Genomic DNA, 18,804 nt, shown 5'->3' on the forward strand with positions numbered 1-18,804 from the left:
TATCCGAATAAGAATATTGGGAAAATGAAATTAAAATAATCACAATGACAACTAATTTACTTACTTTAAGAATAATAAAAATGAAATTTGATTTTCTTGAGACATTTAAAAAAAATGAAGAAAGACAATTAATACGTCCTGCAATAGGATAATAATTAAATTAGTAACATTAATCACAATAAACTAGTAAATAAATTATTAACCAAAAATTTACCGCTTTTGTCATTGAGGTTAGACTTCAGAAACTTGCCGCTGGTATAAAGTTATATTTTAAATCATGATAAAAATATAACAATAATTACAGTACGTTATTTACCACTTGATTAATTATATTAATTATTTGATAAATTTATAGTTATAAATATCACATATTATATTTATTTACAAACAAAATTGTACTGGTTAGAAATTATTACGGATGAAAACTACCCCTTCTCTGATTTTATGTAGTGAATAAAACGGAAGGAGGCGCTAGTGGCTTGTTTCAAGAGAATGCGCGGGAAATTCAAAAAAAAATTTTTAAAAAACTAAAACAAAAAGTAAAAAATTTTATAAATAAAAAAAATTACTAAGTAATTTGTAGCTATAAAATTAATGAAAGTCCCTTAATATGTTGTTTTAAAGTTAAAATCGACACACTCAGAAATATATACTAAAAAAATGATAAACATCATAATAATATTAAAAAAATCAAACTAAAAAGTAATTACAAAATTGACAATACGAAAATTACCGAACTTGATACTTTTTACACGCGGTTTATTTTTATTTTGTTTACACATATACAAAGATTCTTGTTTCAATTATTTGTTCATTTAGGCTCGAAACCAAATACCTTGGCAGCAGCTATTTTTATAAATAAAAATAAAAACAAACAATTGAATAGCCTACATTCCTAAAAAAAAAAAAAAAAATATTTATTAACGAAACGAAATGAATTATTTTTTTAAAACACTATTTATTTATTTTTTTAAATGATGTTTGGTAATTAATTTTTCAACTTTTCGCGCATTCACTTAAAAAAAATGAAAATAAAAACATTAATCGTTGTTTTTGTATACAAATAACGTAGCTATAATTATATATTTAATTACATTGCAATTTTATATTAATTTTTAAATTAACGTAAGATCTTGCCGATGTTACTGACCTTAGCATTAAAAAAAAAAAAAAAAAAAAAAAAAAAAAAATTCACGTTTATTTGGTGTGCGTGTTGCGAAAACACATACACACGTTTTTTTTTATTTAATTTATAATTTCGTTTTTATTTTTGTTATTAATTTTTTTAATTTGTTATTTTTTACATAAAATTCAACCAATCAAGTTCTATTATTGTTTGTGTGTATGTGTGATAATTTAAACTACTGCTGCAGCGTAGTATTACTATTATTTTTTTGTATTTGCTGTTGCTGTGATTGTTGTTGAATTTCGGCAGCTGCTGTATCTTTCATATGCTTCTCTACCTGTAAAATTAAAATAAACCTTTAATTTTTTTATTTTATAGCTTTTAATTGTAACTTTTAGTTGAAGCATTTCAGAACTATTTTTATAATTGAATAAATTTTAAGCAAAAAAATTATTTACTCAATCAAAATTTCGAAAAGAATTTGACTAATTTCACTAATAACTTATTAATTTTTAAATATTACAAAAATTACTTTAGTTAAATTTTTCAACTTAATAATACAGTAAAAAAAAATTTTAATTACAATTTAAAAAATGTTTTTAAATAAAATATTTGCACCGATTTAACAAAAGAAATAATTCTGTTTAAGTAAACTTCGCAGCATGAAAAAAAAAAAACTAAATAGATATCTAGTAATTTTTAGTTTAATTGACAAAAAAAATATTACAAAAATTTTTTCTTCCAAGTTCTACAAGTAAAAATAAAAAGAAACCAAAGCAATTTTTAAAAATATTTTTTGAAAACTAACTTGTTGAATAAAATAAAAAACGGTAATTATTTACAAGTTGAGTCAAACGTATTTTTGGCCATATCTAGGTGAAAAATAAACATTTTTTTTATTCTACTTGTTTTTAGGGCGGATTTATGACGGTGATATCGAAAATATAAAAAAATTAATACTTCGATAGTTTTTTTGCCTTTAAAAGTTGGAAAAAACTTTGGCTCTGATGTTTTTGGATAAAATTTCTATTTTATCATTTTTTGATATATATATATATATATATATATATATATATATATATATATTTTTTTTTTTTTGAAAAGTAAATAGAAAAAAAAACGAACAATAAAAAAAAGTTAAATATCACAATTTTTTAAAAATTTATAAATTTGTAAAATTTTTTTAAATTGTGTTAGTCCACTTTTTTTTTTTTTTTAATTGTCCTTTTTTATGTATTTTTCAAAAAAAAAAATATATCAAAATTAAAAAAAAAAATGAAAATTGAATAAAAAAAAAATGGACAATTCAAAAAAAAGAAATTAAAATTAAAATAGTAGATCCCACTTGTAAATAATTACCCAAAAAACTAGTGAAAAGTCTGCTGATTTTAGTATTATAAAAAAATGGCTCCAACTAAAAATAAAAAAAAAAAACAAAACAAAGAAAGCTACTTACAACTTTTCTAACATGTAAATAAGGTTTAGACTCGGTATTACCATGGACATTATCAACTTTGTAAGGTGGTCTAATGGTAACATTATCCCATACAACAATATCTTGACCAGACCACGTTATTTCCTGTATTGTTTTAGCAATAGCTATAAAAAGTTTCTGTCCCTCTGGTGAAACTCCGGCCTGCAGAGCTTTTACCATCCGTTTTTTTTCTTCAACTTGATTACGTACACGTGTGTTTAGCCTCTGTAAATTAAGACTTTGTGGTGGCTCTGTTGTTGTCGGACTAACTTCTCTTTTGACTTGCACATCTGATACCAATGATAAATTAACTATATTTACATCATGCACAGATGGTCTCCCAGAAGATGATGGGCATTCTGAGTAACAAGCTAAGGAATTTAAATTCTGTGACTTATAAACTACAACTTACAATTAATTAATTAATAACTAAAAAATATAATAACAAATTTAAATATTTATAATAAAACAATTCTAACAATTAATTGCTGTTTAAGTCAAATATTTCAAATTTACATTCTGACACATGCAATTATACATTACATACACAATCAGACATTGGTGTACACACGGTTAATTGTTAGAGTTGTTGGTGGTTAAACATTACACTTAAAAGTATTGTTTTTTCAAAAAAGGATACTCAGTATTAGCATTTTAGTTTGTGGATCGAATGCCAAAACTTCACCTTCAATATCTTTTTTATAACAAGTTTTACATGCCACTGTACTTCCAATGCTAAACCAGTCGCTTACGCCAGCCATTTTTCGTATGTATGTTTTGCTCTCTGATATATATATATCTGATATATATAGCAATAACTCTTCGGAGTAGTTTCTAATAATGTGTATAAACATAAGCGTTGTTTTCATGGGTCTGGAACGCTACCTATGGTGCGAGAGGTAAATAGTTTATTTGCGCATGGAATTTGCGCATCTGACAATTTTTCAAAAATTTATAAATAATTTCACTATTTTAATAAAAATAATAACATCAAAAATTTTACTTCTTAATCTTTAAAATTTTTTTTGTAAAATTATTTAGATTTTTTTTTTTAACTATCATTAAATTTTAATTTATTAACAGTTCTAAATTTAGAATGTTAATTCTGTACTTATTACTTACTTGCGCATGATTTTTTTTTCTTAGCAATTTTTTTTTTTTTTTTTTTTTTTTTTAATAAAAAAATTTGCTCCGAAAAAATTATTCCTAAAAAATTGCATTTTTTATCTTTTATTTTCTAAATGTCAATTTTTTTTTCTGATTTTCTTTGACATAATTTATTTGTTAAGAAAATTCTAAAAATTATTAAATATCTGGTAAATTTATTTTCATGATTTTTTATTAGTAAATTTTTTTATCTGAAATTAAAAAAAAATTTTTTTTTTAAATAATTTTGAACTTTAAAAATTTTTTAAGTTTTTTTCTTAAAACTAATTTTTACTGATTAAAAAAAAAAAATTATTTTTTTTATATTCGAAAAAATTTTAGAAATTTTTTCTTTTGCTTTAAAATTTTTTTCAAGTTTAAAAAAACAGATAAAATTTTTTTTCTAAGCAGTTAACTTCAGATCATAAAAATTGTCAGATTCCCGCTGATTTGTTATGTGTTCTATGTAAAGTTCAAGTACAGTATTTCTATAGCATTATTCATACAAAAATTTTGAATTTTATCAAGTAATTTAAAAATTTTTTTTTAACTCAAAAAGATCAGCGTATGAATAGTAAGTATATTGTAATTTACTTTTTTTTTAGTAAAAATCCATACTAACATAAATTTTTTCAGATTTTTCCAAAGTAAGGTTATACCTGCAAGTACTCAAATAAACAACAACACTCACCAATTAATAACAACAATGGCATCTTGCACAGATCGACTAAAATTAAACGAGCATGAATTATTTAAATCCCTAAAAAATGATTTACCGAAAAGTATCAAGGAGACACACAATATCATCGAGATCCGCGAGAATGTAATGTACATTTGGAATGCCGACAAATGCTGCTTATACGCAGTGATAATCGACGACAACTTCAACCACTCATCAGCGTATCAAGTTTTCCAGCTAACAGACCCGCCAATTTTCGAGGTAACATCAATATCAATAAACGAAGTGTCCTCACAATTAGTACTGTGGGGCAGCTTAGGAATCGTCGTGCTGGAGCTGCCTCGCCGGTGGGGCAAGAACAATTTATTTCAAGGCGGAAAGAAGTCAATTTCATGCCTGAATCACAACCTGAGCCACTTAACGTCTCACTTGTCATCATCAAAAGTAAACCGCGTGCGCTGGCACCCAGGTTCGCCAAATGACTCACATTTGCTTGTTCTAACTTCAGATAATTCCTTCCAACTGTTCGAGTGCCCGCTGGGTCAAAAACCAAAGTTAGTTAAAAACTGGAAAGTCGGACCCACTCCATTAGCATCTGGCTCGAACGGAGTCGCGATAATTGAGTCGCTGGGTGAAACTGCGATCGACTTTGACTTTTCAACCTCGTCGATTTCAATTGACAAACAGAGAAGGAATTTTGATAAAGAAACCGCTCACTGGAGTGACATCGAGTGGCCGATTTTGGTTCTCAGAGGCGATGGATCAGTGCTTTTGATCCACGGAGACACTTTGTCGAATTCAAATAATAAACCATTGGTCCAAGGTGCGTTGTCGATCTACCCTTCGTCATATGACAACTACGGTGTTGATTCCTGCTCGATAACTTGCCTGCAAACAACCCCGCCGGTGGTTGCAATCGCGACATCTTCTGGTCTAATTCACCACGCGATTTTGTTGCGTGATACTTCCAGTACAACGAACAATAATTTAATATCCAACAATACTTACACCGTCAACAGCCAAGTGATCATTTCAACGGAAGATCAGGAACAAAGTAAGCTTGGCAGAAAAAGTTGGTCAGAGTACGGTTCTAATTACAGTCTTCATACGCCTGATGACGGTTTGTTTGTCTTTGAGACAATTGAAATGCAGTTGGGATTGCTGTATAATGACAGTGATAAAAAATACAGTTGCTTGATAAACTTGCATCGAGACCGGGGCAACAAGGGCCGGTATTTCTGCACACACAATGCGGGTGTTCATATGATCACATTGCCGGCTGTATCACAGTTGATGGATTACCTGAATTGTTCTGAAGACAAAATTGATTTGTATTTGCCAACTTCAATTAAACCATCGACATCGCAATATTTAATTTGCACGCGGACGAAGCACACTGGAGACAATGAAGCGACTCCAGTTCAAGGATTTGGATTGCTGCAACAGCCATCGCCTATTGTTGTCGCTCTGCTGTACAATGGAGTTGTCGTTAATTTTTCTGTTTTAGATTTTGACTGCCCCTCGGCGATTGACAGCGACGAACCGGTTATTAATTTTAACAAAGTTATCACTCGGGAATCGTTTGAAAATCATGTAAGAAATTTGTTGAAGCATGATTCGATTTCGCAGCCTATTACTAAATTGAATGTAAGTTCTTCTTTGAATGGAAAAGAATGCTTTGAGCTGCTGGACCAGGCGACCAATGTCCTGCGCAGTAATTATTTTGTTAAGCATGACCGTGTTAGGAATGAAATTAGCAAGAAAGTACGCGCTTTGAAGGCCTTGAAAATTCATCAGATCAACGAGTTGAATGATTTGATGCTTATTAAAGCTGAATTGCACTCCAAGGCTCAGCATCTCGCGGAGAGGTATGAAGATATTAAGGAGCATCAGGAGGAACTGACCAGAAGGTCTAGAGAAGTTTTGAGGCGGATTAATCACAAGGAATTGACGACTGCTGAGAGGTCCGAAGCGATGAAATTGAAGGAACTTAATGGGCAAGTTGATGAATTCAAAGGGAAATTCGAGAGGTTGAAGAGCAAAGCTGATAGTCAGATGATGAAAAATGAGTCGATTGATAAGAGTAGAATTAATAATAGCAGTGCTGTTAAGAAGGCACAATTGATTTTGGGGGAAAAACAGGAAGAAGTTATTAAGAGTAATTTGAAGAAAATGGATATCACTCTCAAGGATATGATTGGGCAGATTAAAGTGCTTGAAGATAATTTAGAAGTTTGAAGTAATTTATCTTTATTTTTTTTAAATTAAATGTACAATTTAATGATTATAGTTATTAAATTTATATTAAAATCTTGAAAAATTGTAATTTTTTTTTTTTTTAGAAAATTTAATAAATTTTTTTGTAAAATCGTGGACCCTACTTATAAATAATTACCAGATTTTTTTAGTTAGTTTTGTCTTATATAATTAATTTTAATATTTTATTTATAATTTATCAATTTAAAATTCGTTCAAATTTCAAATTTTTCCCGCTCAAATTTAAAACTCAACGCGCCATCTGTATTGTTATTTTAGGTTATGTTTCCTCATTTATATTTATTTTAATGTTCACACGTGACTGTGTTTCCACTCAAAAATTATTTTTTAATAATATTGTTAAGTAAGATATAAAAAAAATTTTAATTAATAATGAGGCGATTAACTGAAGATAGAACAAAATTAGTTTTTGAAAAACTAGCAAAATAGTAAATATTTTAATTACTCTAACATTACAATCATTATAATAATTAATTTACATTACTAACTTATTTTTTTTATTTGTTAACAGTATTGGAGACAATGTTAAAATTTTAGTTGACCGGCCAGATGGAATTTATTGCTTTAGAGAAAAAAAAGGCCGCGTTTATTATGTCTCTGAAAAAATATTAGCACTCGCTGCGACTGTTGCTCCAGATAACCTTGTGAGTTTTGGAACTTGCATTGGTAAATTCACGAAATCAGGAAAATTTATGCTCCATATTACCGCATTGAATTATTTAGCTCCTTATGCCCAGGTAATTATTTTTTTTTCCAAAAAATAATACTAAAATTAGCTATCTGATAATTTTTAGATTTTTTTGACAAATAAAAATATAAAAAAATGATTCTTGAATCATTTGAAAAAGTTTTTGATATTACAGTGAAAATATTGGTAGTATAAAAAAATTTTTCAGTTAAATATTTTAGAAAATTCAGTTTTCTACAAAAAATAAATAATTTTTAGAAAAATTTAATTTCTCACAACTTTTATTTAGAAAGTTTTTTCTAATTAATTATGAATTATTTATTACTTTGAAATTGCTGCAAAATGTGCCGTAATGATGACAAAAAATTTTTTTTCTGAAAAATTTCACTTGTAAATGTGTCAAAAAATTATTAATGTAATTTAAAAAAAAATATTTTTTATAAAAATCTAAAAATTGATAGAACTTTGCTAATTTCAGCTACGTACTTAAAATTTTTATTTTATCAGCTGACTAACTTTGATAAATTTTTGCAGCACAAAATCTGGTTGAAACCAGCAGCGGAGCAACAGTTCCTCTACGGCCATAACATAACAAAAGGTGGCTTAGGAAAAATAACTGAAAACACTCCTCATCATCAAGGAGTTGTAATATATTCCATGAATGATGTACCTTTGGTGAATATTTTTATTTATTTAAAACATAAATGTTTTGCGACAATAATATTTTTTAAATACAAAAATTTATAATAATTTTTCTTTCTTTTTAAGGGTTTTGGTGTGACTTCTAAAAGTAGCAATGAGATTCCCAACGCAGATCCTATTTCTATTGTGTGCTATCACCAGTCGGATATTGGGGAATATATTCGTTCTGAAGACAATTTATTATAAGTTATTTTTCAAATAAAAAATTTTTTTTATCCAATAAGTACTTGTAAATAAAACTTCAATTCTGAAAAAATATTTACACTATTTTCTCTTTTTAATACTCTTCTAACTAAACTAGATATATTGAATTTGAAGCAGAGAATCAATTAAAAAAAAATTTTTTTTTAATTTAAATAAATCGTCAATTTTTTATATATTTTATAAAATTGTAATTCAATAATTAATCAAACTAAAACATCCATAAAAAAAAAGGTAAATAGACAAATAAAAAAAAATTGATATTTAAATTTGTATAATATTTTATTATGAAATCACACACAGTTAATCATTATTACATATCATTTAAATTCGGACATAATTTACATTGCATTTGATATAATCAAGTGTAAATGTGTGATTAAAAAAAAGATAATTATGTTAATATGTTCAATTATTTATATTAAATATAAATTATAATAAAATTCATTAATAAATGTGTACATCTGTTGCTAATGAGTACGTATCAACGCAATCATAATCACTAATTACTTGTAATTTTACTTGTCATACAATAATTGTAATCAATAAACTAATATAAGTGTGTATACAACACTATCAACTCCCAAGCATTTATCCAGCAAACAAAAAATAAAAAATTACAAATTAATCAATAGCAAGAAAATCTAATTAAAAAAATAAAATCGTAAAAAGCCCCCCAAAGTATAATATAAACTATTCTACGACGTGTAAAAATTATCTGTCATCCTTGCGTGTAATATTTACATTAATTTACAAGCCTTTACACCAGAGGATAATTCATTATTAATTACCAATTATATCATACCGTCTACTTGATCAATGATAAATCCATTAATTATTTAAAAAATGCACGCGTACATCAAATAATTGCACACGCGCCGGATTTTCAATTTACTCATTAGACAATTTAAAAATAATAGTTATGTAAACTAATATATATATATATTTATATATTTATATATAATCTTGTGTTTCCTCCATTATGTTAATAAAAATTCTAAGTAATTAAATAAAATTAAAATGTCCTTTATCACTCGCTATTAAGAGTAGATTTATTAACTTTAACTTCTTTATTTTTGTTATTTGATTCATCTAACTCTGTGTTTTTTTTTTCCTTATCACCAGCTTCATTCGTCTCCTCCTGATCATTACTCGCGACAGGAGCCGCAGTATCATCCTTAACGGAATTGCTCTCTTTAGCCGTTAGTTCTTCACTTTTCTCAGCAGACTCAGCAGCAGCAGAGCCGCTAGAAGTTGACGTAGAACTTCCATTGACCTTCAACTCTTCCTTGACTTCTTCTTTGGAGTCATTATCATTTTTTTTCTCCTCCTCTTCATCTTTTTTAAGCCTCTTGATCGGTTTCTTCTCATCCTTAACCTTTTTCTTCGCTTTGTTTATTTCTTCTTCAGCTTTTTCATCCTCAGGTTTATTTTCTTCCTTAATTTCTTCAGTTTTATCCTGATCTTTGTCTTTATTACCTTTATCCAGCTGTACATTATCCTCCTTTCTTTCATCTTTCTCCTTGTCCTGATCTTTGTCTTGGTCTTTATCGTCTTTCTTCAGTTCTTCTTTACCATCAGTTTTACCTTTACTGCTACTGTCACAAGGCACATTTTTACTCCCACTCTGAGTGCTCTTAACCTCTGATCCTTTTGTCGGCGAGTTCTTCGACAAATCCGAGGCATAATTACTACTCGAGCTGGTGCTTAAACTGCTGATAGAAGTAGTGGTAACTGTTGAAACAGTAGAAACCGCAGTAGAAAGATTGAACGCACTATTTTCAGTGGTTTTTATTAAATGACCGATTTCTCTGTTGGACTCAGTCTTAGCCGAGTTGAAGCTCTGTGAGTTAGCAACAGCAGTAGTTTTTGATGTCTTGCTCGAGGTTGATGTCAACGAAGATGAAGAAGCAGTGGTGAAGTTATTCATATTAGGCATTATTCTCTGAATAGCCACCGACTGACTCGTTAATCCTTGCTGAGAATAAGTCACAGTGGTGGTGTGCGGTATGTAACTAGTTGTCCGTTGAAAGAACTTGCTAATAGCTGGCGGTAAGCTGCTGTGGAACGCAGCGTTGGGTGGCGCTGCTGGCAAGCAGCTCAAATTAGTCCTTATCAATGGATTTGTAGAGAACCTAACCAAGTCAGCGTTTGAATATTGCGGTGGTGGTTGCACTGGGGGATGAAAATGAGTGTAAATTAATCGTGGATTTGTATTTGGTGTCTGTGAAGGTATAAATGGACTAGTTGACAATAAATTAACTGGAGAATTACGTGGTGACAAAGGAGTATTAATACCGCTGGTATTACTACCACCGGTACTGCCACTAGCGCCACCGCGTGAAAACGGGGTGTTTTGGTAACTACTCGATGTATTTGGTGAATAAGGCGGCGGTGTTATTATCGGAGAATTAGTATTAGCACGAGATGTTATCGTTATCGGTGACAGAGTCTTAGGATCTATTTTAGTCATACTCAATCCGCTGGAATTGACCTTTGTGTTTCCAGTTGCTGACAAAGAAGACGATGAATCTTTGTCTTTAGACTCGATATTGTACATCGGCTTAACTCCAGACGCGGGGTTGCCCAAAAATCTAGGTACGTTTCGCATTTTGAATATCTTAGCTGGCTTGGAGGCTATTGACTTCCCGTCACTTTGTTCCGAGCCAGCATTAATCGCCTGCGTTTGGTTCTGCATTTCCTTAGCAGCTTGATTCTTCGCAGCAACGTAATTGTTCTTGGACAATGAAGGATTCCAAGACTTGGGTGGTTCACGGAGTGTTTTGTAGTTACTCATCGAACTGGTTCCACTGCCACTGTTACTGTTTCCAGTATTGTTCTTCGACGTAGCTCTCTTGCGCTGAAAACTCGCGTTTTGTTGCTGAGTAGAAGTTGCGGTGATAACCATAGACGAAGCTGGTGTTATGGTGATAGACGACGTTGCGGGCGTCGGATTAGTACTAGGCGACGTGGATGTTGTCGTAGTTACAGTGATACTCGGCGTAGACAGTGACATTTTTAAATAATCTCTCGAGTAGGTCGTACTACCACTGCCTGAATTGTTCCTCAGTTCAGATACCGACAAACTTGGTGTGTAAATCGGTATGTTAGGTATATTAGCAATGTGCTTTATCAGCGCATTTGTGTTGATATCATTAGTATTAGTGGATGACATTGATTTCTTGGTAATCTTCAGCAAATCCGGAATCTCAGGACGTGATTTTGTTTCTAGTCTGCTATTTTTCTCCTTGGTATTTTCACCGATTTTAGCACAAATATCATTTATTTTCGAGCCTGACGGCGATGAAGATGACGACGACGACGACGGAGTAGCTCCCGTAGAAGCAGACGACGTGTTTGTTACCGAAGCAGCAGCATTACCACCGATTTTAGCGCATATCTCATTGAGATTTGTTCCTTTGGTAAGTATCTCTGTCTTACGAACCGTCGGCTTCATCAGCGCTATTGGTATCGCATCGGGGCACGGTGGCACAACTATCGTGCTTCCTCCACTTTGATTTATATTATTAATACTATTACTACTACTATTACTATTTAATTTACTTGAATTACTATTTACATCGTTGCTTTTGTTATTGCATGGACTCGTGTAAATTGGAGTCTTACCTCCACTTCCAGAGCTCGCCGATGATGATGATGTGGTCGTAGAGGCTGTTGTTATTGAATAAGTGACAGTGGGAGTGTGCAGCGGCGATTCGTTTGGTTTCGTACCCGACTTCTTAGCGTTTGAAACTAAATCTTGAACAGTGTACGGAAAAAGAGGATGTGAACTTTTCTGAGCGTGCGTACTAGCTTCAGCGTTAGCTTCATTTGACGAATTTTGCCGTGAATTTTTTCCACTCGCCACAGTACAAATAGAAGAAAATGAAGAAGTGCAAGTTGTTGTCGTTATTGTTAATCCAGATCTTTGATTATAATTAACATCATTCTTGCGTTTGTTCGCAGGAGGTTCTTTGTCTTCAGTATTTTTCTGGGGAGGAAACGACACCAGAGTAAACGTCAGAGGCTTTGTATTGGTCATCGTAGGGGTGCTTGAACTCGCAGCTCCACGATTTTTCTCACCAGCTTTTGCTTTTTGACCATCGGTTAACAATCGTGCGTCTGATTTTTTCAGCAATTTGTTTTCAGTAATCGTAACTTTAGCCTTGTCTTTTGGCGTCCTTTTGGAGTATGTGTTGTTAACCTGGCCTACTTTTGGCTGGAATTGTAATTTAACACTCAGCGCATCTATTTTAGAGCCACCAGCAGTGGTAGGAGCTGTTTCGCTTTTGTCATTTTTATTCTTGTCTTTCTCTGGCTTAACAGACGCTTCATTGTTGTTGGGTTTGCTGTTGGACTCTTCCAAGGGCTTGTCCTCTTTTTTGATTTTAGAATTCGTGTCGACAGCCGGTTCCGCCTTGACTGAATTTTTATTCTGAGAATCACGCGAATAAGTAGCAGATCCTGATTTAGACAATTTTTTCAAATCCGAATTGGTGATCACAGTGACACTGGTCTCCCCAGTTTCGGAAATTTTTAGCTGTACTTCTTTCCATTCGTCCTTTTTGTTCTCACTCTTGATAGAATCTTTGCTCGTCGGTGAGGTTGACGCGCCAGACGACGAAGTTGAAGATGTGGACGTCGCAGACGTCGATGTGGGAACAAAGTCAATTCCGGATTTGGAAAGCGACTCGCGGTACTCAACATTGTCGTCGGAGAGCTTCAGACGCTTGGGCGATGACTCGAATATGCGGTAGCTCAAATGTAGGGGGACTTTTCGTCTCCAGTGGTAGATATACATCACGTCCATCAGCGTGTAATTACTGCATAGCGACTCCTCTTTGTACATTATGTCCACGCGATGCACGTCGCTGAGCCCGTTTTTTGCGCGGATTAGTTTTTGCAGATGAAACACTGTTACTGCTGCGGGACAGCGCAGGTACCGCCGGGGCAAGGTTTCGTTCGACCCGATATCAGTTCCTGACTCCGCGCTTGACGATATTGACGCTGCTGTTAATTCTTTTGTTTCGTTCAGAGGTATCACTACTCCAACGCCTGCGGTGTCGGTGTAATTAGGGTTGTAATACTCTAGGGAGAGAGTCAACACTTCGTCCGGCGAGTAGATGTGAGATTCTATTGGCTCACCCCGTGCCTCTGGTGACATTGTTGATAGCTGAGCATCTGGGTGTTTTTCGTAAAATTCTCTGCGACATCGCATTTCATCTAGAAGGAAAAAAAATTGTTAGCAAATATTGAGTTGAGAAAAATTATTTAAAGCTTGAGTAATAAGTTTTTATTTGATTTAAAATTATTTCTATTTTTTTTTGTTTCTGTTCTGTTTCTGAAAAAATCATAAAAAAAATTTTTTTTAAAATTATTTATTAAAATTTAATAATTTAGAAATTAAATTATAGATTAAACGTTTTGGTACAATTTTAATAGATTTTTTAATTTTTATTTTTTAAATTTATTATGAGTAATATGCATATGTTATAATTATTCAATGATACAGTAATTGATTTCTGTAAGTTTTTGAATTATAAATCAAAACAATTTTTAAAATTTTCATTTTGAAAAAAAATGGCGACTGATTGAAAATTTTTTCACAATTCTTACTGTTTTTTTTTTAACCCGGCTAAAAAAATCTTTAAAATAAAAATTTTTTAAATTCCGTAGATGCGACGATAACTACATCCTTACTGGTTAAAAAGCTTTGTAATAATAAAATATTTTAACCCTGTATTTTTTCCAACAAACTAAATAATTTTTAAAAGTAAAAAAATAAAAAATATTTACTTTGATAACATCCGGGCACCAACTTGTAAACAATATCCTGTAATGTATGATCAGGTCTTATGTTAAGTAACGGTTTACTTTTGTGTACTTGGACCTCACATATTGGACAGTATTTATTACTCTCCAAATACTTGACAATACAGCTGCGGCAAACTAGAAAAAAAAAAGAAACATAAATCATAACCACAAATTCCGTGTAAATTGAATAACTACTCCAAAACACAAAATAAGTAAATTTAAAATACATACACGAGTGTAAGCATTCAATAATTGTTGTAGCATCGATAAAATACCCATTACACAATTTACACGTCAACTGATCATTTAAATTTGCTAAGCGAATTCTTCCACCGCCGCCGCCGTCACCGCCTCCACTTTGTCCGGACATTCTATAAATAAAAACCACAAAATTAATTAATTAAATTATAACTTATAAATTAATTATAGTGTACTCACATAAATGTTTATTACTAAAAAATTTGTTTAAAATTCAACAATTCTTCTCATGATTAATAATGGTTAAATTAATGACACATTTTCGTAGTTAAATTTAAAACAATAACAATGTTTTAAAATTTTTCAATTGTTTATGTACAAATCCAATAATAATAGCCACTATTATCACGTTGAAGAGGTGCAGTGCTGTTATGATAACATTGTAGAGAAAAATAATAATAATAAAAGTAATAAAAGAGGCTAAATAAGTGATAACACTCGAAAACTACTTGTTAAGCACCTCAATCACAATTAAAATAATAATAGACGTATGTGTATTATATTTATGGAGTCACCGCTTGAAAATTTTTTTTTTCATCGCTCAGCTCTACGTCATGCGCGTTAAAAATTTTTTAATGCTAAACATTATTGTAATAATTATTGTAGCTCTGTTATTATTGTTTCAATTATTAAATACAATCACTCAAGGTTGTCAATGTAAATAGTTGTTCATATTTATGTAAAAACTAACGATTTTGTAATGATCAAGAGGTAATATGAGTCAAATATTTTGTGTTTTTTCGATTATGAGAAATTTATTATGGACACTAATAAACTCAGTACTATATACGGTGAACCAGAGCGATATACAAAATGGCGGATAAACAATATGTTTTAGTGTTGGTAGAGGCGCTCCAGGAAAACGAGGACCTCTAGTTGATAAAGAAGTTAATAATTTTTGGTGTTGCCAAAAAAATTATTTGGCGCAACTTGATAATTTTTTTTAACCTCTAGTTTTCGACTTTTCTACTACACGACATTAAAGTCAGCTGTCACTTGATAATTTTTTCATTTTCTTTAACAAAAAAATTATTTTTAAAAAATTGCATTTTTAATTTATTAAAATTTCTACAAGTCCATTTTTTTAATAATTTTTTTTGCTATAATTTATTTGTTTTAATTTTTTTGTAACAATTTTTTCAATAAAATTAAGTATAAAAATTTTTAGAAGACGGCTAATTTAATTTTTATTGATAATTATACTATTTTAGATAATTGCATTACTTTTCATTTTTTAAACAAATTAATTACAATAAAAATTTTAAATTGTAATTTTTATTAATTTTCACATGTGAAACTTTTTAATTAAATTTATAAAATTAATATCTGTAAGTCATCATCTGGAACGCGATATCTTTTCAGCATAAAATTTAATATTCACATGAGTATAAAACAAAGAAGATATCATTCAAAATGACTTATATTAAAGTATATAACAAATTACAAAATATACAGTAAAAATTACAAGATAATAAAAAATTATCAAATTATTGTTAATTCTTAGTGACATTATTTTAAGGCCTTATCTCCACAATTACGTTGCACTAATTTCTCCATGTGCCTTACAATGTCTTTTATTTTGTAAACTAACTCATGTAACCCTTCAATTGTACATGTAAAGTCAACATCATTTATTGTGCCGCCTCTTTTGGTCGTTAATTTAATGTGATAAATGCAATTATTCATGTAATTATTGTTGCTTGTCTGTAAAAAAATATTAATATTATAAATTATTGATTTTCACTTTTTTTGATACGTTTTTAATTTTAATTTAATTAATAAAAATTATTAAAAGTCTGATGAGTTCAGTACAACAATATTACCTTCAAACAACAGTCTAATCGCCAATTAATATCAACAATACACTGATGACTGTCTCCAATACTACTCAAATGCAGTACCATGGGAGTTTTTATTTGTTTATAATAAATCTGGCACAATTTTTGTATCTGTGTATGGTTGAATATTCCAGTTGTTTGCAAATAATCTGACAAATTTTCGGGATCGTAGTTATTTCTCGCAGCTTCTTTGATAATACTAATGTAATCGGAGTAAATAGCTTTACATAGTTCTGGTTTTGTGTCACTACTCCAGGACAATTCTGTAATAAAAAAATAATATTAATTATTTTTTCCTACAATTAAATTAATTACAGTAATAAATAATAGTGTCATAATAAATAAATAAATAATTAACTTACTCATTTTATCTTTTGAATTGTCAATAATGACATTCATCAACATGTTATTGCAATCCGACAACAATTTATCAAATAGTTCATCACTTACTGATGTTTTTATTATACGTAAATTATTTTTCAACGTATCCGGTAGTTCCATTATTTAAATTAAATAATTATCTAACTTAATTGTATATACTTCAGTGTAAATTTATTTATTGTAATCACTTGTTGTTGTAGCTGTAGGGTGTAACTACGAATAGTTAGGTTATGCGGTACATGGGTGTGTTTACAATCATTTTTTTGACATATCCCCTTCGGTATGACAATCCAACGTATCCTTAATTAATTTCTAAATTATTTTTTTTCCTTGCAGAGTTGCGCTCAGCCGGCCTTTAAATAATCTAATTAAAAATATTGGTTATCTTCCTAATCCGCCAGGTGAATTTTTTAATTTAAAAATCTATTTATCTTTTGATTTTTACCTGAGGTGCTACAATTTTTAATTCATCTGTTCCTATTTGTTTAACAATATACGCAGTTTAGTTTAGTTTTTTTAGTATCTAGTTTTTATCTTGATTTATTTTCAATGTTTTGATATAGATTTTTTTTACTTTTAGAAATTAACTCTATTTATCATTCGTTTATGACATAGTGTTACATTTGCTTTTTGTTCCCGCTCTTCGTAAGAGCTTATCAAATACATTTTATTTATCATTTCATCGTAGTACAAAAAATAAAATAGAACATATTTTGTTTCTTATTATTTTAATTTTTCCCGTTTCGTTTTGGAACCCTTCAAATTGTTTCTAAGTTATTCATTTTAATGTTACGTTCTTTTAGTTTTATATTTGTTTATATTTTGATTAGCATGGCAAAAATTTGGAAAAAAAAAAAAAAGAAAAAAAAACCACTCCCTGAAAAAAGACCACTGCTCCGAAAGGTGGCGCTGAAGTAACTGTCATTGTTGCGGCTGAGTTTCCTCGTTGAGCTCACAACATCTGCACCGTTTTTAGGGGAGAAATTCTCTCAGTTGTTTCTATTGGTGGATTTCTAAGAGTAGGGGTAAAAAGTCCTCGTCTTTCGCTGAATCAACTTCAGTGGAAGGAGTAAATCCAAAAAAGTGTATAAATATCCCCACTTTAACAATCTAAGCGCATTCTCGTTAGTGTCCTCACCCAGTACGCTTCGTTCTAATCTTCAACTCTTCAACATGACTGGTCGCGGTAAGGGAGGTAAAGGATTGGGTAAAGGGGGTGCTAAGCGTCATCGTAAAGTTCTTCGTGATAACATCCAAGGTATCACCAAGCCAGCTATCCGTCGTCTGGCTCGTCGTGGTGGAGTCAAACGTATCTCTGGATTGATTTACGAAGAGACTCGTGGTGTCCTCAAGGTCTTTCTTGAGAACGTAATCCGTGACGCCGTTACCTACACCGAGCACGCCAAGCGTAAGACTGTCACCGCCATGGATGTTGTCTACGCACTGAAACGTCAAGGCCGTACTCTTTACGGTTTTGGAGGTTAATTTTTTTGTCCCGTCTTTCCCCAACAATCCAAAACAAAACGGCCCTTTTCAGGGCCACTAAATTTTTCATACTAAGAAAATTATTCTGTTTATATTTTAGTAATTGTATTTCATTTAATGATTCTTATTTAAATATTTTAAGTTCTAAAACTGAATTTATACCATTGCACATCCACAGTTGCGGCTGGTTTTATGCTTACCAACAATAAAACTGGTAAATACTATACTTGATAGTAAAGACAATAAGGTTATATTCTGTAATTTTCACAATCGATTACTAAAAATATAACTATAATAAATTTCAATAAATCGAAAAAAGAACATTATTCAATGAATTGAATTGAAATAAATAAATGAATAAATTGAAATGGAAAAAAAAAAAAAAAAAAAAAAAAATTAATTTACTGATGTCGAAATTATATGAAATTCTAATTCATTTTGTTTTAAGTAATAAAAGCTTTGTATAAAATTTTATTTTTTTGTTTAAATCAATCAAAATTTGTTATGAATTGATTATTAAAAATTTTGGATAAAATTTGAGGATATTTTACAGATTCTAAGTTTAAATAATATGAAAAGCGAATTCATAATTAAGAAATCTTTCAATATTGTCAGTCAAATAACTTGAATATTTTTCATAACACATAATGATATATTTAGTAACACACTGTTTCATTTCAATTAAATTTGAATAATAAATGTGTGAACACTTGAAATTATTTAACGTTTAATGCT

General features: G+C 30.4%; 6 protein-coding genes across 7 annotated transcripts; 3 read left to right on the forward strand and 3 right to left on the reverse strand.

Annotated features, from left to right (window-relative positions):
- Window positions 1-1,190: 1,190 nt before the first annotated feature.
- LOC141532898 (protein LSM12) lies at window positions 1,191-3,400 on the reverse strand. Its single transcript, XM_074251496.1, has 3 exons — window positions 3,241-3,400; window positions 2,583-2,959; window positions 1,191-1,463 (listed from the first exon to the last, which is right to left on the reverse strand). The coding sequence occupies exons 1-3, from the start codon at window positions 3,359-3,361 to the stop codon at window positions 1,362-1,364; spliced, it is 600 nt and encodes a 199-aa protein (XP_074107597.1). The 5' UTR covers window positions 3,362-3,400; the 3' UTR covers window positions 1,191-1,361.
- A 783-nt stretch (window positions 3,401-4,183) lies between these two features.
- Window positions 4,184-6,786, forward strand: Mbo (nuclear pore complex protein Nup88). The gene is made up of 2 exons (XM_074251490.1): window positions 4,184-4,320; window positions 4,383-6,786. The coding sequence occupies exon 2, from the start codon at window positions 4,453-4,455 to the stop codon at window positions 6,661-6,663; it is 2,211 nt and encodes a 736-aa protein (XP_074107591.1). The 5' UTR covers window positions 4,184-4,320; window positions 4,383-4,452; the 3' UTR covers window positions 6,664-6,786.
- A 184-nt stretch (window positions 6,787-6,970) lies between these two features.
- LOC141532901 (60S ribosome subunit biogenesis protein NIP7 homolog) lies at window positions 6,971-8,350 on the forward strand. The gene is made up of 4 exons (XM_074251501.1): window positions 6,971-7,130; window positions 7,214-7,439; window positions 7,925-8,065; window positions 8,159-8,350. Exons 1-4 carry the CDS (start codon window positions 7,075-7,077, stop codon window positions 8,276-8,278), a joined length of 543 nt encoding a protein of 180 aa, XP_074107602.1. The 5' UTR covers window positions 6,971-7,074; the 3' UTR covers window positions 8,279-8,350.
- Window positions 8,351-8,556: 206 nt separating this feature from the next.
- Window positions 8,557-15,170, reverse strand: LOC141532888 (uncharacterized). Its single transcript, XM_074251479.1, has 4 exons — window positions 14,546-15,170; window positions 14,339-14,478; window positions 14,090-14,242; window positions 8,557-13,516 (listed from the first exon to the last, which is right to left on the reverse strand). The coding sequence occupies exons 2-4, from the start codon at window positions 14,475-14,477 to the stop codon at window positions 9,324-9,326; spliced, it is 4,485 nt and encodes a 1,494-aa protein (XP_074107580.1). The 5' UTR covers window position 14,478; window positions 14,546-15,170; the 3' UTR covers window positions 8,557-9,323.
- A 597-nt stretch (window positions 15,171-15,767) lies between these two features.
- On the reverse strand, window positions 15,768-17,433 carry LOC141532900 (COMM domain-containing protein 3). Of its 2 annotated transcripts, XM_074251500.1 has the most exons (4): window positions 17,030-17,433; window positions 16,566-16,948; window positions 16,189-16,466; window positions 15,768-16,069 (listed from the first exon to the last, which is right to left on the reverse strand). In XM_074251500.1, the coding sequence occupies exons 2-4, from the start codon at window positions 16,702-16,704 to the stop codon at window positions 15,875-15,877; spliced, it is 612 nt and encodes a 203-aa protein (XP_074107601.1). In that variant the 5' UTR covers window positions 16,705-16,948; window positions 17,030-17,433; the 3' UTR covers window positions 15,768-15,874. The 2 variants fall into 2 exon arrangements, with proteins under 2 accessions (XP_074107601.1, XP_074107600.1); XM_074251499.1 differs by having other exon boundaries at window positions 16,566-17,433.
- Window positions 17,434-17,694: 261 nt separating this feature from the next.
- On the forward strand, window positions 17,695-18,122 carry LOC141532905 (histone H4). Its single transcript, XM_074251504.1, has one exon. The coding sequence runs from the start codon at window positions 17,758-17,760 to the stop codon at window positions 18,067-18,069; it is 312 nt and encodes a 103-aa protein (XP_074107605.1). The 5' UTR covers window positions 17,695-17,757; the 3' UTR covers window positions 18,070-18,122.
- Window positions 18,123-18,804: the final 682 nt, after the last annotated feature.

The sequence above is a fragment of the Cotesia typhae genome, unplaced genomic scaffold (assembly GCF_013202065.1).
Source record: "Cotesia typhae breed Kobodo isofemale line unplaced genomic scaffold, CoteBio_Ctyphae contig_69, whole genome shotgun sequence".
NCBI classification, from domain to species: Eukaryota; Metazoa; Arthropoda; class Insecta; order Hymenoptera; family Braconidae; genus Cotesia; species Cotesia typhae.

Bases quoted from the DNA above. Each gene is read 5' to 3' on its own strand.
- LOC141532905 (XM_074251504.1), top strand. From the start codon at position 17,758: ATGACTGGTCGCGGTAAGGGAGGTAAAGGATTGGGTAAAGGGGGTGCT.
- Mbo (XM_074251490.1), top strand. From the start codon at position 4,453: ATGGCATCTTGCACAGATCGACTAAAATTAAACGAGCATGAATTATTT.
- LOC141532898 (XM_074251496.1), bottom strand. From the start codon at position 3,361: ATGGCTGGCGTAAGCGACTGGTTTAGCATTGGAAGTACAGTGGCATGT. The intron at 2,960-3,240 runs GTATCCTTTTTT...CTTGTTACTCAG, and splicing joins AACTAAAATGCTAATACTGA to AATGCCCATCATCTTCTGGG. The intron at 1,464-2,582 runs GTAAGTAGCTTT...TTAATTTTACAG, and splicing joins ATTTACATGTTAGAAAAGTT to GTAGAGAAGCATATGAAAGA.
- LOC141532900 (XM_074251500.1), bottom strand. From the start codon at position 16,704: ATGGAACTACCGGATACGTTGAAAAATAATTTACGTATAATAAAAACA. The intron at 16,467-16,565 runs GTAAGTTAATTA...TTTTTATTACAG, and splicing joins CAATTCAAAAGATAAAATGA to AATTGTCCTGGAGTAGTGAC. The intron at 16,070-16,188 runs GTAATATTGTTG...ATTTTTTTACAG, and splicing joins GATTAGACTGTTGTTTGAAG to ACAAGCAACAATAATTACAT.
- LOC141532901 (XM_074251501.1), top strand. From the start codon at position 7,075: ATGAGGCGATTAACTGAAGATAGAACAAAATTAGTTTTTGAAAAACTA. The intron at 7,131-7,213 runs GTAAATATTTTA...ATTTGTTAACAG, and splicing joins TTTGAAAAACTAGCAAAATA to TATTGGAGACAATGTTAAAA. The intron at 8,066-8,158 runs GTGAATATTTTT...TTTCTTTTTAAG, and splicing joins CCATGAATGATGTACCTTTG to GGTTTTGGTGTGACTTCTAA.
- LOC141532888 (XM_074251479.1), bottom strand. From the start codon at position 14,477: ATGTCCGGACAAAGTGGAGGCGGTGACGGCGGCGGCGGTGGAAGAATT. The intron at 14,243-14,338 runs GTATGTATTTTA...TTTTTTTTCTAG, and splicing joins TATTGAATGCTTACACTCGT to TTTGCCGCAGCTGTATTGTC. The intron at 13,517-14,089 runs GTAAATATTTTT...TTTTCCTTCTAG, and splicing joins GGTGCCCGGATGTTATCAAA to ATGAAATGCGATGTCGCAGA.